At 46.6% G+C, this 26,958-nt stretch overlaps 1 protein-coding gene across 1 annotated transcript in view; it reads right to left on the bottom strand.

Annotated features, from left to right (window-relative positions):
* Nucleotides 1-26,958, bottom strand: part of LOC136627209 (zinc finger protein 585A-like) — a 132,981-nt gene that overhangs the window by 84,957 nt on the left and 21,066 nt on the right. The window contains exons 5-10 of the mRNA XM_066602139.1: nucleotides 23,853-23,956; nucleotides 23,495-23,671; nucleotides 23,294-23,417; nucleotides 23,150-23,214; nucleotides 5,467-5,557; nucleotides 1,495-1,586 (exon numbers count right to left, since the gene is read on the bottom strand). Coding sequence (XP_066458236.1) covers nucleotides 1,495-1,586; nucleotides 5,467-5,557; nucleotides 23,150-23,214; nucleotides 23,294-23,417; nucleotides 23,495-23,671; nucleotides 23,853-23,956 — 653 coding nt within the window. The remainder of the gene's footprint in view (nucleotides 1-1,494; nucleotides 1,587-5,466; nucleotides 5,558-23,149; nucleotides 23,215-23,293; nucleotides 23,418-23,494; nucleotides 23,672-23,852; nucleotides 23,957-26,958) is intronic.

Below are 26,958 nucleotides of genomic sequence, written 5' to 3'. Positions count from 1 at the left end.
AGCAGGGAATATGAGTCGGCCACTACAGGCCCCTGGTGGGATGGGAGACGGGCACACAGCGGGGCCAGACTGACTGCATGGTAATTTCGTGTTACAGCGAGCGCAGGCGTAAAGCATGGCTCTGACTGTAGCGTGTCCAGAACCTTCCGGTTTGGGGTCTGACATAGCAGCTCTGGAAACCTGCATGCAATAGAGCCAGGAGCAGGCACAGTCTGACGGGGAGGAAGGCAGAGAGCCTGGTACAACTGGTACCAAGGAGAGGAGAAGGGGGATGTTCATTTGGCCCTCCTCCATGATTCCCGCTCTACCCTTCTGTGGTCGTGACCTAGACTAGGCCCAAGCCGGGGCCTAGAGTTATATTTCTCCCCACTTGCCCTTGCAGGTTGTTGGGCAAAGACATTGCCGCAACGTTTGCCTAGCCTTGTGGTGGTCGCGGCCATGCAGCTACCCCCTCCCTGCAAACAGCACTACAAGCACGTAGGCCTGAAAAGCTGGGACATAAATTTCTAGCCTTGCTGACCAGATGCTCGACGCAGCCCTGCGTGAGCCACCGCTGCCTACGGAGAACCCCCTACACAGAGTAGAGTGGAGTCTAGCAGGCCCGCGGGGCCCACAAAGACAGCTAAGTGCCCACCGGGACCCCCGAAAATGTCACCCAGTTGGAGGGCAGAGCAGGGCCTACCAGGCCTAAAAAGCCGCAACCTATAGTATTGGCTTAAATAGCGGCAATCACAGTGCCGGCAGCGCTGCCACCTCAGTCGGGATCCCCGCAGCTGCGGCGACCCAAAAAGCGAGATGAGGGCCTCTGGGGACCCCCGACAGCACTACACAAAAAGCAGAGCCTAGCAGGCCTGAAAAGCCGCGGTCTAAAGTATGGTCATGGCAGCGTGCCTCCCGACATGAAGGGGTGAAGGGGAGGAAAAGGGTGCAAGGGAAGACTTTTTTCCCCCGCCAGCAGCGCACCAAGGGGAAGGATATGGGAGAGGGGAAAGGATACGGACCACCTAGAGAGAGGGTCATACTTACCTCTGTATACTACACTCCCTCTTCCAGAAGATCCCCGGAGATCCATCCTCAGCCATGTCCCTCTTGTGATACAGTGTTAGTCTCTAACAGTGTTCCCCACTGTACTCGCTGTCACGGAGGATGGCAGTTGCTCCATGGTGGGGAACACTATGGCTGTCGTGCAGCGATCGATTGCGCTAAGGCATGATCGGGCTACTTTTTCCTTCTTTGGGTCAGGTGGGAGGACAGGGAGAACAGGAAGAGATCTGCCTCCCCATATTCCCACTCCCACGTCTTCTTTGAAGACCCAACACTAACAGCCCCCTGCAGACACCAAGCTAAAACAGAGCTAGCCTCGTGCTTGCAGGAGGGATACAGCTAGTGGGAGGAGTTAACACTTTTATACTTGGTATTGTATCCTAGTGGCAGAAGCTATACCCAAGGTCTTACTGTGTCCCCAATGATACGACAAATCTCAGCTTCATCTACCTGCTGGTTCTCCAGGACATCTCCCTCTGGACGGCCCTGAGAATATGGATGGCTGGAACATGTCTGTGGTGGCTCTACCCCGGCGGATCCACCTATAGGAAAAACCAGAGACTGAATACATTATATATACACTAGCTGATATACCCGGCTTCACCAGAGTTATATTATATATACTAGCTGATATACCCGGCTTCACAAGAGTTATATTATATACACTAGCTGATATACCCGGCTTCACCAGAGTTATATTATATACACTAGCTGATATACCAGCTGATATACCTGGCTTCACCAGAGTTACATATATACTAGCCTATATACACGGCTTCACCAGAGTTATATATATGTACTAGCTGATATATCCGGCTTTGCCCCAAGTAATTAGGTACCGGTGTTGTGATACGTGTGTCACACGACTGAGCTGAGAGAATGCTAATAGGACAGTGACCATAACTATTGCCTGTGATTTTTTTCTACTTGGGTTATCATAGTTTATTGTACTTTTGTACATCAGGTAGATTCCCCTCAGTATATGCACACAGAGTGGAGGTAGATTCCCCTCAGTATAGGCACACAAAGAGTGGAGGTAGATTCCCCTCAGTATAGGCACACAAAGAGTGGCGGTAGATTCCCCTCAGTATAGGCACACAAAGAGTGGCGGTAGATTCCCCTCAGTATAGGCACACAAAGAGTGGCGGTAGATTCCCCTCAGTATAGGCACACAAAGAGTGGAGGTAGATTCCCCTCAGTATAGGCACACAAAGAGTGGAGGTAGATTCCCCTCAGTATAGGCACACAAAGAGTGGAGGTAGATTCCCCTCAGTATAGGCACACAAAGAGTGGAGGTAGATTCCCCTCAGTATAGGCACACAAAGAGTGGAGGTAGATTCCCCTCAGTATATGCACACAAAGAGTGGAGGTAGATTCTCCTCAGTATATACACACAAAGAGTGGAGGTAGATTCTCCTCAGTATATACACACAAAGAGTGGAGGTAGATTCTCCTCAGTATATACACACAAAGAGTGGAGGTAGATTCTCCTCAGTATATACACACAGAGGTGAGGTAGATTCTCCTCACTATATACACACAGAGGTGAGGTAGATTCTCCTCAGTATATACACACAGATTATGTAGATTCTCCTCAGTATATACACACAGAGTTGAGGTAGATTCTCCTCAGTATACACACAGAGATTATGTAGATTCCCCTCAGTATATACACACACAGTTGAGGTAGATTCTCCTCAGTATATGCACACACAGAGTGGAGGTAGATTCTCCTCAGTATATACACACAGGGTGAGGTAAATTCTCCTCAGTATTTACATAGAGGTGAGGTAGATTCTCCTCAGTATACACGCACAGATTATGTAGATTCTCATCAGTATACACGCACAGATTATGTAGATTCTCATCAGTATACACGCACAGATTATGTAGATTCTCCTCAGTATACACACAGATTATGTAGATTCTCCTCAGTATACACACACAGATTATGTAGATTCTCCTCAGTATACACACACAGATTATGTAGATTCTCCTCAGTATACACACACAGATTATGTAGATTCTCCTCAGTATACACACACAGATTATGTAGATTCTCCTCAGTATACACACACAGATTATGTAGATTCTCCTCAGTATACACACACAGATTATGTAGATTCTCCTCAGTATACACACACAGATTATGTAGATTCTCCTCAGTATACACACACACACAGAGTTGAGGTACATTCTCCACAGTATACACACAGAGATTATGTAGATTCCCCTCAGTATATACACACACAGTTGAGGTAGATTCTCCTCAGTATATACACACAGGGTGAGGTAAATTCTCCTCAGTATTTACATAGAGGTGAGGTAGATTCTCCTCAGTATACACGCACAGATTATGTAGATTCTCATCAGTATACACGCACAGATTATGTAGATTCTCATCAGTATACACGCACAGATTATGTAGATTCTCATCAGTATACACGCACAGATTATGTAGATTCTCCTCAGTATACACACAGATTATGTAGATTCTCATCAGTATACACGCACAGATTATGTAGATTCTCCTCAGTATACACACAGATTATGTAGATTCTCCTCAGTATACACACACAGATTATGTAGATTCTCCTCAGTATACACACACAGATTATGTAGATTCTCCTCAGTATACACACACAGATTATGTAGATTCTCCTCAGTATACACACACACAGATTATGTAGATTCTCCTCAGTATACACACACAGATTATGTAGATTCTCCTCAGTATACACACACAGATTATGTAGATTCTCCTCAGTATACACACACACAGATTATGTAGATTCTCCTCAGTATACACACACAGATTATGTAGATTCTCCTCAGTATACACACACAGATTATGTAGATTCTCCTCAGTATACACACACACAGATTATGTAGATTCTCCTCAGTATACACACACACAGATTATGTAGATTCTCCTCAGTATACACACACAGATTATGTAGATTCTCCTCAGTATACACACACAGATTATGTAGATTCTCCTCAGTATACACACACAGATTATGTAGATTCTCCTCAGTATACACACACACAGATTATGTAGATTCTCCTCAGTATACACACACACAGATTATGTAGATTCTCCTCAGTATACACACACACAGATTATGTAGATTCTCCTCAGTATACACACACACAGATTATGTAGATTCTCCTCAGTATACACACACACAGATTATGTAGATTCTCCTCAGTATACACACACACAGATTATGTAGATTCTCCTCAGTATACACACACACACATACACACATGTAAGGTAGATTCTCCTCAGTATATACATAGAGGTGAGACAGATTCTCTTCCATATATACACACACATGGAGGGGAGGTAGAACTCTCATGTATTGCAAATTTTCACACAGTTTATCATGCATAGAATGTAATATTGATTTAGTGACCCTTTTAATTTTCCTGTTTAGGACCTAAAGAATGGTCATGACAAATTTCATGTTTGTACAACACTGGGAAGATAGAGAATTAGTAGTGAGTGAGTCAGGGCTTATGCCTTTGTTTATATACCAGCTGATCTACCCGACCTCGCCCAAGTTAATTTGATACAGGTGTTTATTACGTGTTGTTTGCATGGAAAATTTTATGAAGTCAAGGTTTCTTTAGAGTAACCCAGGAATAAAATACGTATACACATAGAGCGTTAGATTCTCCTCAGGTTGCATGTACCGATGTCCCTCTGCAGAATTGGCACTCCTCCTACTCTCCTCATTTAGGACCAAATGCTTGCACCAAATTTCACACTTGAATGACATGGAGAAGGTACATTACATAGGGTGCACTTACTTTTGCAATTAGCATTGAATAATCAAGTTGTGACCCCTTTGATTTTTCCTATGTAGGACCTAAAGAATGGTTGTGCCAAGTTTCATGTTTGTATGACACCAGGAAGTTAGAGAATTAGATTTGGTATATTACACAGGGGTGCCAGTACTTCTGCACTTAGCATTAAATAATCAAGTTGTGACCCCTTTACTTTTCCCATTTACCAAATAAAGAATGATCATCCCAAATTTCATGTTTGTAGGAAACCGGGAAGTTAGAGAATTAGTGGATATAGATGAGTGAATTTAGGAAACTCTCATACCTGCTTTCCTCTGTTTGAGAGGTCTCCTCTTACCCAGAGATGTGAGTGGTTAGTGGTCCTTCAACATGGCGACCTTGACCCCAGTCTGATGGCATGTTATTATATTCCACACATTTCCGCTCGATTCGCAACCTGATTGGTTGTGCGGGTTGGCTGATTCACAGTGATTGGTTTGGTTTGGTTTGAATCGAGCAGAAGTGTTGTGGAATGTAAAAATATGTATCCCGATGTCCCTCTAAAAACTCCTACTCTTAAATAGAGAAATAGTCAGGCCTTCCCTGCTGTTTTCAGTGGTTACTACTCACCTGCAGGAAGCTCCTCTTTACGCCGCTGATCGCCCCTCACATTCCTCTCTGTAGCATTAATATTGGGCAGATCTTCATCCGGATACAAAAGCTGTGAGACAAATATTGTAAAAGTCAGCAGCCGGTTGGAGAAGTTGTGTGGGACGTCTTACAGGACTAAACAAGATCATTAATGACCATGAGGACCAGGACTGAGCCGACAGCAGTAGTCAGTCATGTCAGAGTGGATGCCCTTTAGGGTTCAATTAAAGGGATTCTGTCAGCAGGTTCATGCAGTTTGGCTTGGAGTTCTGAGCCGCAGAGGGGGCTGTGCTGGCTTCTCCCTCCTGCAGATTGACAGCTTTCTCCCCTTTTGTGTATCAGAAGAGAGCCGTCACTCTGTATGCTGGCAGAGGCCGGCATGGCCTACCTCTATGACTTGGAGCTCATCTGCATTGTCCTCCAGGCATTTGGTGCTCATGTTCTGAATACCATGACGCCAGGAGTTCACTTCCAATTCCTTCCCAGTGAGCCCTTAGTAGTGAGAAGATCTAGATTTCCTTACATTTTTACAATAAGATTTAGAGCTTCCTTAACCTCACCATACGTCTGAGAAGTTCTTCTAATTTGTTCTAGAAGGTCCAATAGGAAGCCTTTTGTCCCAGTGGGTTATGCTCCAACTACTCTGACATTATTTGGAGGTTCCCATGGAGATTCCTCCAGCTTTATCTCCATCTGCCCCATGTGTCCTCAGGAGGCAGACCCTCCTACTGGATAGGGAGAGCCTGTATCCCTTTATGTGCTGCTATATTCATGTCTTAGACATACAAGTGTGAGGCTGATTGAGATAAGCTGAACTCAACGATGAGAGCAAAGACCAACCAGCATCTTTCTGATGACCCCCGAGGGTCTAGCAGCTGTGAATGGTCCTCAATTCTGATACACAAACCCCCCAAAGCATTCAGAGGTCAAAGGGAATTGTCTTATGTTCTCACCCCAAGGAAATGCAGAAGTGGCAGTTTTGCTCAAGGAGTCTGGTCAGGGTCTCTTGCATCGAAATCATGCTCAAATCCAATGGGACACAAGCACAAGAGCTTGGAGGTATTTAAGCACTTTGCCAATCACTGACTCCCCAGGACACGAGGTAGAAATGATAGAGGGGTCTTCAGGACTATATATTGTGCATGTAGTTAGATGAAACTATCACTTTGAGGTAGCCTGTAATATCATGGATGGTCTTCTGCTCACCATTCTGGGGCCACGAGCCTTCGCCCACACGTTGTGTTCTGCGTACATGGTTTAAATGGTCTGCCCTAAGTGAAAGCAGGATTGTACGCGTCCGGAGTAATTACAGCTGGCTGTGTTGGCTGCGCTTGTGTGCATCAATGTCTCCACGAACGTATCTGCATTATATTGGGAATGCCTGAGACAAGAAGGTAGACCCCCACTCTCACAACAGGGGAGGATGTTAGAGTTGGCCTTTATGGCATATGCTGTGAAGGGCAAGTTCACACAGTGGCCATAGCACTGCCAAAAACTGCACTGCCTTGTCGGCCCCTATGAGCCCCATAGAGTAAAGTAATGGGCTGATAGATGCTGAAGTGCTGAATGCAGCAATGCAAGTCCTATACTTACTCTCCTCGCTACTCCCCCGCTGTCCGAGTAATCCGCGGGCAGCATGCAGTGGCAGCTTTGGCAGAGGACAGCAGAAGGATGCCAAGGAGAGCAAGCATAAGGTCGCTTTCACACGGCCGAGATCATCATGAGATCTGTGCCGTATGGGAAACAAATAATCTGCTACATGCCCCATCTTTCCTCCGAACGCACCGCCCATTGTTTGCAAGGACACAGTTACAGACATGGCGTGCGATGCGAGGCTTCCCATTGAAAACACTTGCCGATCGCTACTTCCCAGGAGTGATGGGAGGAGCTTTACCCTGAAGACGCCTTGCATCCGCAGGTAAACGCACGCTGGCGAGCACAATATCAGGCAGAGCTTCTAGTCGTGATATGGCCATCACCCGTGTGTAGGTAGCCTAAGGCTTACATTGCTGGATTCAGGGCTTCAGCTCCTATCAGCCCATAGCTTTAGTTCAAAGGATCGGACAGATTCCCTTTCATCATTGCCTTTGTCAACCATCAAGAATCACCTTGTGTGTCTGGCCCGGGACAACCTGCAACCCCTGTCCCTACCTCCTTGCCTCTCTGGGCTAAGCCGCAGGGCGACTACTGGACGACGGTCCCTACACTCTCTAGGGAAGTGGGACACAGGGACTAACAAAACAGGCAGACACTGGGACAAACACCACCAAGGCAAAGTCAGACCATCCAGGTCGGCAGCAGGCCAGTAGGCAGTACAGGAGGGTCAGGCGAAGGCAAGTCGGGTCAAAAAGCAGGGAGTCAAATATATAAGTACGCGGGTGCAGCTGGAAGAGCAAACTAGCACTTGCAAAGATATGCGGACACAAGCAGGTTTAAAGACTGTCAGAGCTCCCACCCCAGCAGCGGATGGACGACAGCTGAGAACACCCAGCAGCGCCGGAGAACCCAGCCCTGCAGGAGGCAGAGAAGACGACGTGTGCCGGGTTGCCATGGTGCAGAGGACACGGCGTGGCACCTGCCGCGTCCCTAGCAACCCGGGGGCGAAGAGGAGCTCAGCGGCTAGGGGAGGCAACTAGGAACGGGCTCCCCTGTTCCGTACGGCAGCTGCCTGACTGACAGGACCGGCGGGGAGGGCACGGAGGACCCGCCAGTCCTGACCTTGTGGTTTTACAAGTACACAGCAGGTCTAATTTCAATTGTATCCGTTCAGTCATGTTGGATCCTCTGTAGGCCAGGCCTCTCCATGCTTGGTTTGATTGTTTTATTTAACAGTGTTAAAAACAAAGACAGTATACAATGATGGAACACTAAAGTTGCGTAAAACCCCCAAAGTATTGTGTTTTCCCAATTATTGTAACTGACAATGGCATAGTATCAGCGATAGACTGCTTCTGCTATTATACAGTCTGAACGGATCAGTAGACTAGTAAACGCTGGCATCTGAACTTGTGAAAATGACTGCATATACGAGATGAGAAGAAGAGTCTCCTAAGGGCGAAGTTATCCCTTAGTTGGTGTGGAATGTGCAAACCACCAAGAGCTCCATATCTTTTGGAACTTGCCAGGACAGCCCCCATGTTGGTGTATAACTTTCTCATAGGGAAGATTATATTGATTGGCCTTTTCAAACTCGACAAGGAGGGCGATCCCACCGCCATCCGCTTCACGGCAATGGTTCTCCAGAAATAATCACGTATAATGTGGCCAATGTTCCTCATCAGATAGGCCGAAAAACTCCTTGTATAAGGGCAGTCCCATATCAAATGCCAGAACTTGTTGCTCTGTGACAGACTGATATTGGAGTTTTACCCATTTTGTGGAGATGCACTGGGTCAGATAAGACTGGTGAATAATATAAAGTTGGTTTAACTTCTTAGTAACAGCTAGGGATACCATCAGATGGGATCCCACTATATCTTCACTTGTTAATGAAGGGATTCAAGACTGCCAGTGGGTTATAGCTGATCTTAGCTGACAGTAGATGGGCATAGAGTGTTGATATTAGGCCTTTCAGCCCCTGGGACCCGAGTATACCTGTAAGAGGGTACTTTCATATTTGGATCATAAGCGAAGAGAACTTGGTATTTAGAACCTGTCAGAGCTGGAAGTATCAAAACCATTGAAGACTAGGTACCCACGGTTTTTTACACAACTATGCGAATGACATTGTCATATACATGCCCCAGTTCAGATATTCCTAACGGGATCCAATATTGATGATCTTGTACTGTCTGTAATGTGGGTAGGATTATTCCATACGGAGAGATCTGCCATAGTATAGCTGAAGTCTTGAATATTTTTTGCAGTTCACCATACAGAGAAGTCTAATTTGTGCATGGGCAATATATTGTAGGACTTGTGTGTATTCAGGGCAGTCTAAATAGCTGAAAAGGTCTTTTCCCGGCCCCATCTTTGCTAGATAGTAGTCTGCAATCGGGAGCTCCTGCTGTAGGAACATGGTCTCAGGTCCCATAGTTGGCCCGCTACATAGTAGAAGTGAAGATCCGACAGCGCCATTCCAGACCGATTCTTGGGTCTTTGCAGAGTGGTAAGTTTTAACATAGAATGGGACGTGCCCCATATGAATACAGGCAGAAGGGAATTCATGGAACGGAAGAAATGCATTGGGACTTTAACAGGCATATGCTGTAACATATATAAACACTTAGGCTATATGTAGCTCCGCATCATGTATCCATAGAGCCATGAATGTTCACTGTATACATTATAAGGATTGTAGAACTGAGTCTTATAGACCTGCTGGAGACCATGTTAGTATCTGCACATAGTGTCACCATTGTCTTGTAGTTCTACCACCATTGCTATAGAGTCTTGTGATCTATTGTCTAATTAATCATGCAAACCTATCCACATTGTCTTCAGACTGAGCTATAGCCTCATGTATACTTGGAGCTGGGTGCTGCCACTGTCTTCAGACTGAGCTAGAGCCTCATGTATACTTGGAGCTGGGTGCTGCCATTGTCTTCAGACTGAACTAGAGCCTCATGTATACTTGGAGCTGGGTGCTGCCATTGTCTTCAGACTGAACTAGAGCCTCATGTATACTTGGAGCTGGGTGCTGCCATTGTCTTCAGACTGAACTAGAGCCTCATGTATGCTTGGAGCTGGGTGCTGCCATTGTCTTCAGACTGAACTAGAGCCTCATGTATGCTTGGAGCTGGGTGCTGCCATTGTCTTCAGACTGAACTAGAGCCTCATGTATGCTTGGAGCTGGGTGCTGCCATTGTCTTCAGACTGAACTAGAGCCTCATGTATGCTTGGAGCTGGGTGCTGGCATTGTCTTCAGACTGAACTAGAGCCTCATGTATACTTGGAGCTGGGTGCTGCCATTGTCTTCAGACTGAACTAGAGCCTCATGTATACTTGGAGCTGGGTGCTGCCATTGTCTTCAGACTGAACTAGAGCCTCATGTATACTTGGAGCTGGGTGCTGCCATTGTCTTCAGACTGAACTAGAGCCTCATGTATGCTTGGAGCTGGGTGCTGCCATTGTCTTCAGACTGAACTAGAGCCTCATGTATGCTTGGAGCTGGGTGCTGCCATTGTCTTCAGACTGAACTAGAGCCTCATGTATGCTTGGAGCTGGGTGCTGCCATTGTCTTCAGACTGAACTGGAGCCTCATGTATACTTGGAGCTGGGTGCTGCCATTGTCTTCAGACTGAACTGGAGCCTCATGTATACTTGGAGCTGGGTGCTGCCATTGTCTTCAGACTGAACTAGAGCCTCATGTATGCTTGGAGCTGGGTGCTGCCATTGTCTTCAGACTGAACTAGAGCCTCATGTATGCTTGGAGCTGGGTGCTGCCATTGTCTTCAGACTGAACTAGAGCCTCATGTATACTTGGAGCTGGGTGCTGCCATTGTCTTCAGACTGAACTAGAGCCTCATGTGTACTTGGAGCTGGGTGCTGCCATTGTCTTCAGACTGAACTAGAGCCTCATGTATACTTGGAGCTGGGTGCTGCCATTGTCTTCAGACTGAACTAGAGCCTCATGTATGCTTGGAGCTGGGTGCTGCCATTGTCTTCAGACTGAACTAGAGCCTCATGTATACTTGGAGCTGGGTGCTGCCATTGTCTTCAGACTGAACTAGAGCCTCATGTATGCTTGGAGCTGGGAGCTGCCATTGTCTTCAGACTGAACTGGAGCCTCATGTATACTTGGAGCTGGGTGCTGCCATTGTCTTCAGACTGAACTAGAGCCTCATGTGTACTTGGAGCTGGGTGCTGCCATTGTCTTCAGACTGAACTAGAGCCTCATGTATACTTGGAGCTGGGTGCTGCCATTGTCTTCAGACTGAACTGGAGCCTCATGTATACTTGGAGCTGGGTGCTGCCATTGTCTTCAGACTGAACTAGAGCCTCATGTATACTTGGAGCTGGGTGCTGCCATTGTCTTCAGACTGAACTAGAGCCTCATGTATACTTGGAGCTGGGTGCTGCCATTATCTTCAGACTGAACTAGAGCTTCATGTATACTTGGAGCTGGGTGCTGCCATTGTCTTCAGACTGAACTAGAGCCTCATGTATACTTGGAGCTGGGTGCTGCCATTGTCTTCAGACTGAACTAGAGCCTCATGTATACTTGGAGCTGGGTGCTGCCATTGTCTTCAGACTGAACTAGAGCCTCATGTATACTTGGAGCTGGGTGCTGCCATTGTCTTCAGACTGAACTGGAGCCTCATGTATACTTGGAGCTGGGTGCTGCCATTGTCTTCAGACTGAACTAGAGCCTTATGTATACTTGGAGCTGGGTGCTGCCATTGTCTTCAGACTGAACTAGAGCCTCATGTATGCTTGGAGCTGGGTGCTGCCATTGTCTTCAGACTGAACTAGAGCCTCATGTATGCTTGGAGCTGGGTGCTGCCATTGTCTTCAGACTGAACTAGAGCCTCATGTATACTTGGAGCTGGGTGCTGCCATTGTCTTAAGAATCAGTCTTGTTTGTCTTATCTGGTCACTTCAGATTGGGACCTTTTCCAATGAGCAGCTCCATGCACTGATATGTGTGATACAAATAGTAAGTATAAAGACAGGAGAGGGTGGTGGGGAGTCAGAAGCATTGGGACGTGTGATGGGGAACGTCCTCTCATTTTGGGGTTGCCAGGAGCCCCCTGTTCTCTGACTTTTCACCATTGCTTCTCCAGCTGATGCACAAAGCAGATAAGTATACCTCCGGCTCTTGGTGATGGGAGCGTTGATGTAACCATTGTTTACCAAAACACATATACAAAATCACCTATTGTTATGGAACTTGGTTTTATTATAATCATTTACTCACTTGTATTAATACATTGTGTTGGATCTATCCCCTTGTCCTTCTTTAAATCCGTAGCCAAACTTGTGGTTTTCCAGTTGGCAAAGCATAATTGGCGCTGTGAACAGGATACGCAGAAGGTTCAGGGAGAGAGATGAGCGAGCATGCTCGTTCGAGCATTAGCATACTCGATGTACTCGTTACTCAAGCCAAGCACCACGCGGTACTCAGGTGCTCAAGAAAATCTTGACCCTCTTCTCCCCACCTGTTTTCAATAAAGCCGCGGCTGTTGAAAACAATAGTCCGCCGGCACCCCTGAATTGTTTTTCATTAAAAGGGCTTTACATATAACCTCTTCCCTGAAAAACAATTTTAGTGTAAAAAAAAAACGTACCTCTCCGCTGCTGCCGTGTCCCCCGCGAGGATGAACACATCTGCTGCATGCGGCAGATGTTTCCTTCATCCCTGCTAGTAAAAAAGAATTCTCTGCTGCTTCATATGCCACATCTGTGACAGATGCAGCATAGGAATTCTTCAATTCCCCACCACAGCTGCGGTGGAGGATCCTGCTGCCAGCCCCCCAGTAATTGGATTTCAGGGAAGGACTTTAAATATAAGCCCTTTCCTGAAAAACAGCAAAAAAAAAAAAAGAAATAGAGCCGGGGACAGCGCAGATAAGATGCAGCTGAGCCCCGACAGCTGATGGTTTTTGAGGCAAGGGCTTTAAAAAAAAGCCATTCCCTGGAAAAACAGAATTTTAGTGTAAAGAAAGAAAAAAAAATGCACACATTGTCTTCAATAGAGCTGCGTCTGCTGCCGGCAGCTCCATTAAAGACAATGGTCTGCCGGCACCTCCGAATTGTTTTCAGGGAAGAGCTTGACATATAAGCTCTTCCCTGAAAAAAAAAGAATTTTAGTGTTAAGAAAAACAAAAAAAAGACAACCCCCCCCCCCCCAAAAAAAAAAACGTACCTGCCCGCTGTTCCCATGTCCCCGCGGGGATGAACTCCACATCTGTCGCATGCTGCAGATGTTTCCTTCATCCCTGCGAGGAAAAAAAATTCCCTGCTGCACCTGTCACATCAGTGACAGATGCAGCAAATGAATTCTTTATTCCTGCAGGGAATAAAGAATTCCCTACCACAGCTGTCACAGATGACAGCTGCGGTATGGGATCCAACAGCCGGCATCCTGTAATTGTTTTTTAGGGAAGGGCTTTAAATATATAAAAAACATCAGCTGACAGGGCTAAGTCGCGTCTTATCCGCGCTGTCCCCGGTTCTGTAGCGCTGCTGATCTATCAGCAGGCAGGGATTTAAAAATCACAATCAGCTTTTTCATCAGGCCGGGATTTAAAATCCCCGCCAGCTGAGAGATCAGCAGCGCTACAGAGGCGGGGACAGCGCGGCTGAGCCCCGGCAGCTGCAAGGAGGTATCTTTTTTTTTTTTTTACACTATTTTGTCATGGATTTTCAGGGAAGGGCTTATATTTAAAGCCATTCCTTGAAAAACCATCAGCTGCCGCATCTTTTCCAACTGTCCCCGGCTCTGTAGTGCTGATCTATCAGTACGCAGGGATTTTAAATCCCCGCCTGCTGAAAGTGCTGATTGTGTTGGCTGAGGAAATCACAAACAGGGGATAGCACAGAGAAGACGTGGCTAAGGCCTGGAAGCTGAAGGGAGGGGGAGTATCATTTTTTTTTTTTTTTTAACTCTGTTTTTTTTTTTCTAGGGAAGGGCTTATATTAAAACTCTTCCCTGAAATCCATTGATGGGTGCCGGCAGCAGGATCCCCTACCGCTGCTGTCATGTGTGACAGCTGCGGTAGGGAATTGAAGAATTCCTCTGCTGCATCTGTCACAGATGTGGCAGATGTAGCAGCAGGGAATTCTTTTTACTACCGGGGGTGAAGGAAACATCTGCTGCATGCAGCAGATGTGTTCTGCATCTCCCCAAGGATCGCGGCAGCGGCGAAGGGTACGTTTTTTAATTTATTCATTTTTACACTGAAATTGTTTTTCAGGGAAGAGCTTATATGTAAAGCCCTTCCATGAAAAACAATTCAGGGGTGATGGCAGACCATTGTTTTCAATGGAGCTGCCAACAGCAGCCGTGGCTCCATTGAAAACAAAGCAGAGCATCGGGCACCTTGAAAAATGCTCAAGTCTCCCATTGACTTCAATGGGGTTCGTTACTCGAGCAGAGCTCTCAAGCATTACAAAAAGCTCGGTTCGAGTAATGAGCATCCGAGTATTTTGATGCTCGCTCATCTCTAGTCAGGGATTGATATTTAGCAAAATTCTGATAATCTGGAATTTTAAGAATCCATAAATATAATGTGATATTGCATAGAACGTCTATTTTTAAGAAAAAGGATGTCTTGAGTGAATCTGTTGAGATCCCCGGTTGGGAGCAGGCTCCCTATAATACTTTGGCTTCTGAGTGGTCACAATGTGGGGGTTTAAGTGGATCATGGGAAAAGTGTTTGAAGGATGCAGGACCAGTGAATGTGGTGGAGTGTTTGCAAAAAGTCACATTAAAGGGGTTGTCTCGCGAAACCAAGTGGGGGTATACACTTCTGTATGGCCATATTAATGCACTTTGTAATATACATCGTGCATTAAATATGAGCCATACAGAAGTTATTCCACTTACCTGCTCCGTTGCTAGCGTCCTCGTCTCCATGGCTCCGTCTAAATTCGCTGGCAGCTTGCTTTTTTAGACGCGCTTGCGCAGTCCGGTCTTCTCCTTTCAGCACGAGCCGCTTCAGTGTGCTCCCCGCTACAGCTCTTCTGCGCATGCGCAGACGAGCTGTCACTGCTCGGGAGCGCGCTGGAGCGGCCATTCTGTACCTTCCTCTGTTAGAGGAAGGTGCAGAAACTGGAGCTGCCCAGCGGAGAAGCCCAGCCCAGCCCAGCAGCCCCGAGAAGCCGCCCAGGTAAGTGATGGGTCGGGGGGTGATCTTCTCTAACAGGTGAAGGCCCCGGGAGCGTAGCGCCGGGGAGCCGGGAGCGTAGCGCCGGGGAGCCGGGAGCGTAGCGCCGGGGAGCCGGGAGCGTAGCGCCGGGGAGCCGGGAGCGTAGCGCCGGGGAGCCGGGAGCGTAGCGCCGGGGAGCCGGGAGCGTAGCGCCGGGGAGCCGGGAGCGTAGCGCCGGGGAGCCGGGAGCGTAGCGCCGGGGAGCCGGGAGCGTAGCGCCGGGGAGCCGGGAGCGTAGCGCCGGGGAGCCGGGAGCGTAGCGCCGGGGAGCCGGGAGCGTAGCGCCGGGGAGCCGGGAGCGTAGCGCCGGGGAGCCGGGAGCGTAGCGCCGGGGAGCCGGGAGCGTAGCGCCGGGGAGCCGGGAGCGTAGCGCCGGGGAGCCGGGAGCGTAGCGCCGGGGAGCCGGGAGCGTAGCGCCGGTTACCTGCTGCCTGGCGGTGGGTGACTGGTCGGCGGCTGCGGGGCGTCTGGTTGCCATGGAGACAGCTGGTAGCGTCCCGGGAGCGCGCACGTCGGGCTGCAGCAAGCGACGGGAAAAGAGCTGGCGGCCATTTGGGGAAACTTTTATAAGTTGCTGAAACGCTGGAACGGTAAGTACAAACCAGCTAGAAAAGTCATTTACAGGGGGGCTTAGTAATGTGTGCTTAATTAGGGGGACTGGGAAAAAAAAAAATTCACTGCTTCCTCGAGACAACCCCTTTAAGGAAAGAGAAGGATTTTAATGAATGTGTGCAGACGTGGATGGATGATGTTAGCAGCTTATCGTATACAACGAGAAGAGAAAAAGCAGATGAGGTCTCGCTAAGGAAGAGTAGAGTGGGATAGTGACCTCACGTGATCAAGACTCAATGCTTCTCTTAATACATCCCAGAATTGTGTTTGTCTATTTTGCTGCTGCATCGCACTGTTAACTCATGTTCAGTCTATGATCTATTAGTATACCCAAGTCTTTTTCCCATGTGCTGTTTGCTTAGCCTAATTCCTCCCATTCTTTATGGGCCTTTTTCTTGCCCAGATGTAGGACTTGGCTTTTCTCCCTTTTAAATACCATTCTGTTAGTCGCCGCCCATTGTTTAAGCTGGTCTAGATCTTTTTGAATTCTTTCCCTCTCTTCCCTAGTGGTAGCTCTCTCTCCTAGCTTTGTGTCGTCTGCAATTTTGTGCAGTTTTCCCTAAATTCCCTCCTCCAGATCATTTATAAAAATGTTGACCAACACTGGGCCTAGGACAGAGCCTTGTGGTACTGTATTTGCCTATTTCGCTGCTGCATCACACTGTTGACTCATGTTCACTGTAATGATTCTCTTTCCGTTATTAAAATATAATTTATTAGGGGCAATATGAAAACCAAAAATTAGTCGGACTAGAACGAACAGACATAAATCGTACCATAGCACACCTGGGTGTGCAATAAGTAAGCGGCTAGTAGAGAAAGATCCCCATATAGCCTACAGACATACAGTGATTCCTAATGTCTGGGATGCAGGTCAGCAGAAAAAAGAAGAAGCAAAGAAGGAGAACCTTTCAAGGGCTGAAGAAAGGAGTGAAACTAGTCACCATGCAGGTATTGCACTGGGGTTGGATAGCTCCTCTGACAGTATCCCCTAATATTATACTACCGTATTTATTGCGGTCCCTGGGCGAGTTCAAATTTTTTCCCCTATTTTCGCGCTCTAAAACGGGGGTGCGTACTATAGACAGGTGCGTCTAATAGAACGAAAAATACGGTAGCTCCCCTTTCTGAATAAATGCTAGATCTGAGCACTGGTTCTGTGCTAATTATCTAATGCTGTATCGGTAGTGCGCTCATTCTAACTGAGAATAGTCTAGTGGTTCAAAGCGTTTCCACTGTAATAGCAGTTTCATCAGGAACCAAAGTAATAAATTAGAAATAAATTAGATAAGTTCTAAAGAGAAGAGCTTTGTATGCAGTGCTGCGTAGGATCAATAGAGCTAAAAAGGTAACTAGGTTTGGCCCAGGAACCATCAGATACAAAATGGTTTAGTCTAGTCCCCATTTATCCCACATCCTCCCAGTACCAAAAATAAAAAAATTTCAGCAGCGTCACCAGCCTTGAAGGTAGGCTGGAGACGAATGACCAGGATGTTGCCAAGTCAGTTCTTAAAAGCCCTGGAGGTAGAGATAATCCTGCTTGAAGAAGACCCGTGTCCAGGTCGAAACGTTGTGGCTATTTTTATGGAGGAATAAAAGCGTTATTTTTCTATTGCATCCCGGTATGCCACCATGGACTTTACTTCTCACTAAGCATGGACCCTACCACACAAGCTCTTTAGAGGGGGATACAAAGCCTCCTCTAACAGTTACTCCTGATGATTCGCAGTTCCTGTCACACAGTAATAATGAAGGAGGATGGTTCAGCCTCCTGACTGTATACTTGTGGGCTGCAGCTTAATAAGGTGAATACAGAAAGTAATAATACCAGCAGACAGAGATGGTACTAACCATAGCTACTCATGTAATAGTGTGCAGATGCACCATGGGATTGATAGCTCAGAAGAGTGGAAGACACAGCAGGGACAAATCTCATCACCATGATAATGCCTGGCAAACAGAGGGGAGACTGCACTGCATGGAAGTAACTGCAATCTGCATGGGACATATTCAGAGACATGTAGAGCACAACAGAAAAGCAGATGAAGGCTACAGGGACGGGAAAAACTAGGATTAATATGGGGGCTACAGGGATGGGAAAAACTAGGATTAATATGGGGGCTACAGGGCTGAGAAAAACTAGGATTAATATGAGGACTACAGGGCTGGGAAAAACTAGGATTAATATGGGGGCTACAGGGATGGGAAAAACTAGGATTAATATGGGGGCTACAGGGATGGGAAAAACTAGGATTAATATGGGGGCTACAGGGATGGGAAAAACTAGGATTAATATGGGGGCTACAGGGATGGGAAAAACTAGGATTAATATGAGGACTACAGGGATGGGAAAAACTAGGATTAATATGGGGGCTACAGGGATGGGAAAAACTAGGATTAATATGAGGACTACAGGGATGGGAAAAACTAGGATTAATGTGAGGGCTACAGGGCTGGGAAAAACTAGGATTAATATGAGGACTACAGGGATGGGAAAAACTAGGATTAATATGGGGGCTACAGGGCTGAGAAAAACTAGGATTAATATGAGGGCTACAGGGATGGGAAAAACTAGGATTAATATGAGGTCTACAGGGATGGGAAAAACTAGGATTAATATGAGGACTACAGGGATGGGAAAAACTAGGATTAATATGAGGACTACAGGGATGGGAAAAACTAGGATTAATATGAGGACTACAGGGATGTAAAAAACTAGGATTAATATGAGGGCTACAGGGATGTAAAAAACTAGGATTAATATGGGGGCTACAGGGATGGGAAAAACTAGGATTAATATGGGCGCTACAGGGATGGGAAAAACTAGGATTAATATGGGCGCTACAGGGATGGGAAAAACTAGGATTAATATGGGGGCTACAGGGATGGGAAAAACTAGGATTAATATGAGGACTACAGGGATGTAAAAAACTAGGATTAATATGAGGGCTACAGGGAGGGGAAAAACTAGGATTAATATGAGGACTACAGGGCTGGGAAAAACTAGGATTAATATGGGGACTACAGGGATGGGAAAAACTAGGATTAATATGGGGGCTACAGGGATGGGAAAAACTAGGATTAATATGGGGGCTACAGGGATGGGAAAAACTAGGATTAATATGAGGACTACAGGGATGGGAAAAACTAGGATTAATATGGGGGCTACAGGGATGGGAAAAACTAGGATTAATATGGGGGCTACAGTGAAGGGAAAAACTAGGATTAATATGGGGGCTACAGGGATGGGAAAAACTAGGATTAATATGGGGGCTACAGGGCTGGGAGAAACTAGGATTAATATGGGGGCTACAGGGATGGGAAAAACTAGGATTAATATGAGGACTACAGGGATGGGAAAAACTAGGATTAATATGGGGGCTACAGGGATGGGAAAAACTAGGATTAATATGGGGGCTACAAGTATAGGAAAAACTTGGATTATTATGGGGGCTACAGGGATGGGAAAAACTAGGATTAATATGGGGGCTACCGGGATGGGAAAAACTAAGATTAATATGGGGGCTACAGGGATGGGATAACTAGGATTAATATGAGGGCTACAGGGCTGGGAAAAACTAGGATTAATATGAGGGCTACAGGGATGGGAAAACTAGGATTAATATGGGGGCTACAGGGATGGGAAAAACTAGGATTAATATGGGGGCTACAGGGCTGGGAAAAACTAGGATTAATATGGGGGCTACAGGGAAGGGAAAAACTAGGATTAATATGGGGGCTACAGGGCTGGGAGAAACTAGGATTAAGATAGGGGCTACAGGGATGGGAAAAACTAGGATTAATATGGGGGCTACAGGGAAGGGAAAAACTAGGATTAATATGGGGGCTACAGGGAAGGGAAAAACTAGGATTAATATGGGGGCTACAGGGAAGGGAAAAACTAGAATTAATATGGGGGCTACAGGGATGGGAAAAACTAGGATTATTATGGGGGCTACAGGGATGGGAAAAACTAGGATTAATATGAGGGCTACAGGGATGGGAAAAACTAGGATTAATATGGGGGCTACAGGGGTGGGAAAAACTAGGATTAATATGAGGACTACAGGGATGGGAAAAACTAGGATTAATATGAGGACTACAGGGATGGGAAAAACTAGGATTAACATGGAGGCTACAGAGGTGGGAAAACTAGGATTAACATGTAGGCTACAGGGGTGGGAAAAACTAGGATTAACATGGGGGCTACAGGGGTGGGAAAAACTAGGATTAATATGGGGGCTACAGGGGTGGGAAAAACTAGGATTAATATGGGGGCTACGGGGAGGGGAAAAACTAGGATTAATATGGGCGCTACAGGGGTGGGAAAAACTAGGATTAATATGGGCGCTACAGGGGTGGGAAAAACTAGGATTAATATGGGGGCTACAGGGGTGGGAAAAACTAGGATTAATATGGGGGCTACAGGGGTGGGAAAAACTAGGATTAACATGGGGGCTACGGGGATGGGAAAAACTAGGATTAATATGGGGGCTACGGGGATGGGAAAAACTAGGATTAATATGAGGGCTACAGGGATGGGAAAAACTAGGATTAATATGGGCGCTACAGGGGTGGGAAAAACTAGGATTAATATGGGGGCTACAGGGCTGGGAAAACTAGGATTAATATGGGGGCTACAGGGCTGGGAAAAACTAGGATTAATATGGGGGATACAGGGCTGGGAAAAACTAGGATTAATATGGGGGCTACAGGGATGGGAAAAACTAGGATTAATATGGGGGCTACAGGGATGGGAAAAACTAGGATTAATATTACTGTTAATCCATTTCCAGGAGTCCATCATAGCAGCGCACATGGAGGTTGCCCTCTTGACCTTGTTGGGACAGGAAGAGGAGAGCTTAAAAGGCGACCTCCTACCACCATGCTCCAGTGGCTTCAACATTATCACAATGGGTATGTGGCCCAATCTTTTAATGTTGCTGAAATACAATGTACTGTTACATGCATAGTATAGAGTAGTTTACCAGGGTGGGTCAGTATGTGCTGTCATGATGGACTCATGGAAAAGGAATTAACGGTGAGATTAATCCATCCTGACAGCACACATGGAGGCAATACCAGATTATAATGGTAACATTACGGTGGGCCATGGCCTGGAAGACCTTCCGCCGAAAGGCCAAATCCCTACCAGAATGGAGAGCCAAGCGATACTGCTTAGAGAATGTGTGGACACTAGACCACACTGCGACTTTACAGGTTTGTTCTGTAGTGGCCTAACTGCGTTCCACCCATGAAGAGACAAGAGCCCTTGTAGAGTGAGCCGTTATCCCCTCCGGTGGAGGCAGGCCTCTAGCTTTATCAACCTCCTGAATTGAGGCTTTGCTCCATCTAGCGATGCCATCCTTCGAAGCCGCTTTACTCTTATTTAACCTTAAATTATAGGAATAAGTTATCCGATTTTCTAAATGTCTGTGAGACGTGTGAATAGGTTAGCACTGCACATCTGATGTCTAGGTTGTCCAAGCGTTGCTCCTTGTCATTTTTATAATCCTGACATGTTCTATGTGGAAAGTTGACACCACTTTGGGGGAAAAAAGGAGGGACCCAGTGTCATGACTATAGTCAAGCACCTTTAAGTAGGGTCCTCTACAGGATAATGCCCATATCTCACCAATCCATCTGGCAGTCATAATTTCTACCAAAAAGCCTAATTTGATGGTTAGGGTTTTAAACTATAATGAATGCATGGGCTCTATGGGAGGCCTGCAGAGGCCGTCTAACACCAAAGAAAGATTCCAGCAGGGAACAGTTTCCTAACGAAGGGTTTGAGCCCATCTTCTCCCTGTAAAAATCTGCATAAACTACATATTTTCTATCAGTTGGGTATCAAAAAATGATTTAAGGGCCACAACCTGTACGAAGGGTTCTAGGGCCGAGCCCCTTATCTAGGCCTTCTTGTAGAAAATATAACATTTTTGTAAAGTCCGGATTGCTCAGTTCTGGACTATTTGATCCGCACCAGCTACACAATTTCCTCAATACCCTAGAGTATATGGTGGAGGTTGGGCTTTCAACTTTTTAAGAGAGTGTTTATTACCTTGGACGATAGTCCTTGGGCTCTTAAACTCTGCCGGTCAGCAGCCAAGCCATCAGCTTCATCCAGTGGATCTCCTGGCAGGACACTGGGCCCTGGGACAGAAGGTCCTGCCTGAGAGGCAGCGGAATTGGAGCCTGAATCGTCAAAGAGGACAACGACAAGAACCAGGGCCTTTTTGGCCACACCAATGAAGAAAACCCTGGTCCAGCAGTTCTGGATTTCTTGCACTGCTTAAGGGGAGGGGCATACGGCAAATCCATGTCCCATTCCAGGAAGAGTGCGTCCTGTGCCAGGGGATTATCCGCTAGGTTTAAAGAGAAGAACTTGCGGCACTTTGAATTTGTCTTTGACGCTAAGAGGTCTATCTGGGATGACCCCACTGGGACGTCAGCAGATCGAATACTTCCCAATTCAGCGATCAGTCTCCTGGCTCTAATCTTTTCCGGCTCAGAAAGTCTGCTATGGTGTCCTGGGAGCCTCTTATGTGAAGGGCTGATAAGGACTTGACTTTGTCTTCCGCTCAGGAGAACATCCTTCGCCATAGGCATTGAAGATGGGGGTGTCTGGTGCCGCCCTAATGCTACTGTTATGTTCTCGGACAAATTTTTTTATGTGTTTTCCACATACTGTGTCTTCTGATTGTATCAAGGTTTCCCAAACTGCTCTAGATTCTCTAAAATTTGAGGATTATGAGCAGACGCAAGACCACCAGGATCCCTGCAGTTTCCTATCTGCCACCTGCAATCCCCAATCACACCGACTAGCATCGGTATATATGGGAATAGGGACCACTGGAGTCCATTTTTAAGGTTACGGGGCGACACCCACCACTCTAGGGATTTTTTCAGTTGGGAGCACAATTTAAACTGAAGAGGCCTAAAGTGGAACTGCACCCAAGGGACCATTGGCAGACAGGTGGACATTTGACAGACAAGCTTCATCCTTTCTCTTAGACTGCTACCAAACGCAGTCTTTACAATTACAATCAGCCCCTTGTAGGCGGCCATAGCGCAGATGTGGCCCTCGGTGAAGAGGAGTCTGACACAACTGATCTATTGTCTCTGGTCAGCAGTCATCCTGCCATCTCCACCGTCCTAATTACACAAGTAGAAGACATAAGACTGAAGACAAGACCTCCCCGGCCCCCATACACCTCATAGGGTATATCTCCATCTACCTGTTGGTCCTGTGGTGGAAGAGGACGGGGACATCTCTCTGGGGGTCTCCTCTTACTGGATGGAACTGCAGGAAACACAGAAAGTGATGGAATGTATTCCCCACATACAGATAATTATAGGCGATGTGTATTTATGTCTACTACCTGGTGAGGTCAGCGGCCGGTGGTCCTCCATCATGATGTCCTTGTACAGATCCCAGTGTCCTCCTATATACTCCCACTCCTCCATGGAGAAATAGACGGTGACATCCTGACCCCTTATAGGAACCTGACAACACAACATACAGTCATCACCCAGACCCTCCTGTTACTGTATAATGTCCCCCACATTCCCCGCAGCGTCACCTCTCTGGTCAGCAGCTCCGTCATCTTCTGGGTGAGCTCGAGGATCTTCTGTACATTGATGTTCTCATGTATCGGTGGGTGAGGGGGCGGCTCTGTGAAGGGGCTCAGGGGTCTTCCCCATCCATCACACACAGGGGCCCGACGGCCATCACTAGAGGTCTTCACTACTGTGTAATCCTGGATACAGGGAGACATTAATAAATATCACTACAGACATTACCAGAGTCCATCACCTCTCCAGTGACATCATCTGTTATCTCCATAGATAATAATGATGTAGTGTGACATCAGACTCTCCCCTCTGTCCAGTGACATCATCAGACTCTCTCCACTCTCCCCAGTGACATCAGACTCTCACCTCCCCAGTTAGCTGGAAGAGTATCTCTAGGGTGAGATGTAATACACTTTCTCCCATCTTGTTTCTGTCCTTCTCCATCTCTGATGAATCAATCATGTAGGGATCTTAAAGGAAAGAATATGAAACAATGGAAAAACACAAAAAACATCATAAACTTCCTGGAGATAATAAGAGGAAACATTTATAAGTGTTTTCCTATTACTTAAAATTGCTTCACAACCGCTGTGTCCTCCCTGGTTGCTGCTGAACAGATCATGTGACTGCGGCAGCCAATCATTGGCTATTGATCTGTGGTGTGGTCAGTGAGTTGCTGCTACAGTCACATGTTCTGGTTAGCAGAAACCAGGAAGTACAGAGCGGTTGTGAAGCAAGTGGTGGGAAAACCCCTTTAAGGAGATATTAAAGGGAATGTGTTTTATGAAGCGCAAACTACAGGCAACACAAAATCCCGACAAGGTTCTCCTCACCCGGATCAGTTAGACTGATAGCCGACCCAGGCAGGGAGAAATAGTCAGCGACCGCCCTGCTGACTCTTGTTACAGTGTTGTAGAGCCCAATCTAGAGGTCTGCAATGTCGGAGCATGTTGGGATGTGGGTAGGACATCGGGCAGCAGAATCCTCCTCACAGCTTCCCTTTAACCCCTCTGTTGTAGTAATAATACATGTATTCTATTCTACATATCTTTTCGTATGTTTCTCACTCCAGTTTATGCACACACACATCCTATATAGCTATATCCTCCTACTTAGTAAATAACAGCATCTAAATGGTTAACATATTGTACGCTGGAATGTACAAGATGCTTCCGTGACTCTCACACTCCCAGAGAGCTCTTGGACCCGCACCGATGATAAGGAAGCTGCTCATTCCCCCTCTTTTGGATTCCTCAAGCCAAGCAGTGATAGTAATAAGTCTATTCTCAGTTAGGGTTTGTTTATAAGAGATCACACGTTTTAGTAGCAACACACACCTTAAAGCGTTATCACGTTAAGGCCCATTTACACCAGCCGATGAGCACTAAAAAAGATTGCTAAAAGGCGATAGTTTTAGCGATAATCATTGCGTCTAAACGTCCGCCCATCCTGCACTGCTAGCTGATCCTTAAATTCAGTCCAACCTAAAAATGGTCAGTCAGTCTTATCAGCAGTTCTCCACAGGTAGTGCTGACAGCATTGTTTCCCCACTGGAGAACCAAAGATCTGAATGCAGATAAGCACCCTAGGGCTATTAACTGCTTTCAGGGAAGGCTTCATTTACACACTTAATTGCTCTTAGGTAGCCGAGTAGCTACTTAAAGGTTTTTGCAAACTGATCGCTCAAAGCTGTTACTCAAACTGTTGGAGTGATCACCACTCCCTGTAAACCAGCCATTAGTCATTGCGAAATAAGCCAATCAGGAGTTTTTATGATTTTAATGATAGGCACTTGTATTGCTTCGTCATGTGGAGTATATATGTACTGTGAGGTTATTAATAAATCAAAAGCGCATCGGTGTTGATACAAGCATTGTGTCAGTCTCAATTATTGCGTTCATGCACTTCTCAATAATTAATTTGGAGCAGTACAGTGAAGTCAGAGGGATATAACTTTTTCCCATAACACCTTTCTGCAGCCGTTTTTCATCCCCACCGCCCAAGGACAATTGCTATTTTTCTTGCTAACAAAGCTGTGTGCTTTTTTTTTTCCTTCGGCTGTATTAGAGAATTTTTTTAAAAGGAGCATTTATTAAGTCAAAATAAAAAAAATAAACAGGAGGTGGCCGGCGCCACCAGTGCCCATCTTGGCGATACATCCAAAATAGAAAAGCCATCAGCACCTATATTTGTGTGTACATTCCCCTAACACGTATTTGGCTATATTTTTTTATTTTAACGTTGTCAATTGTTGCTAAAGAAAAGAACCCTATAGAACGGGGTTCCCAGTCCAAGAGACCAAGTGCAACAGAGAGAAGGGAAAACAGTAAAAACACACACACACCCCTCCCCCAAACACAACTCTTAAAAAGAAAGCATTGGCTTAAAAACTGGTCAAGCGGGTGTTCCTCAAGTTATCCCCCCTCAATACCTAGACAGGCACCAATGCTGCCGTCGCAGGGCAGTTCATCCAGGCACCCCAAATCTTGTTGAATTTCACTAGGCACCCTGGCCATATACATCAGCTTGTACATTGGGACTGCAGAATTCACCCCCTGGATCCAAGCATTGCTGCTCGGCCTCCCAGGAGATTTCCAATTTAGTAAAACCACATTTTTGGCACTAAAAACCCCAGTAATTCATATAAAGTGCAGGTTGCCGCAGCCACTGGTAGGTCTCCAATCAGACTTAAGACACACACTTACAGGGTACACGATCCTCGGGGTCCCCAAGCGTGACTCCATGAATGTGAGAATCTCTCTCCAATAGACTTGCAGGACGCCGCACTCCCAGAACAGGTGCATGATGGTTCCATCAGTGACTAAGCAGCGATGGAATGCGATGCAGGTACTGGACCTGGAGGAGCCCGTCTCTGGTGATAATCAGAGGAGGACCAGAGCATTTTACTATATCTCCCCCCCCAATAGCGGATCGGGGAGATCAGTAACCCACTTCTGTGTGGCCCCTCGAGGCACTGGGCGGAGCGTACTGCTGGAGCTTATTAACTAGTTTAGCTTGTTCAGTGGAAGCCGTCTCGCCAGAAGGGTACAGCAGGAAATATCCATAGGTCCGAACTTCTAAAATATCACAGGGGAAGTCACATGTGGTTTAATAGTTAGTGCCTAGGCGTTGGGGTAATAATCAATGTAACAATGCCAGTGGACTATTTCTGCACCATCACTAGATGGCAGCACAGGAGAGGCCAAGAAACAGTGGATAAGTTTACATAACGCAGTCCTTGCAGTTTGTAGAATAGGACAACTATAAGTACAGATGAGGCTACTAAGGGAGAGCGATTAGGTCAAATGGGGGGAGAGGGGGGAAGCGATGGGGTGGGCGGAGGGAGGAAGCGATGGGGTGGGCGGAGGGAGGAAGCGATGGGGTGGGCGGAGGGAGGAAGCGATGGGGTGGGCGGAGGGAGGAAGCGATGGGGTGGGCGGAGGGAGGAAGCGATGGGGTGGGCGGAGGGAGG

The sequence above is a fragment of the Eleutherodactylus coqui genome, chromosome 5, assembly GCF_035609145.1.
Source record: "Eleutherodactylus coqui strain aEleCoq1 chromosome 5, aEleCoq1.hap1, whole genome shotgun sequence".
Lineage (NCBI taxonomy): Eukaryota > Metazoa > Chordata > Amphibia > Anura > Eleutherodactylidae > Eleutherodactylus > Eleutherodactylus coqui.
Note: the sequence above shows the minus strand (reverse complement) of the source record. Positions and strands in the feature narration are given on the sequence as shown.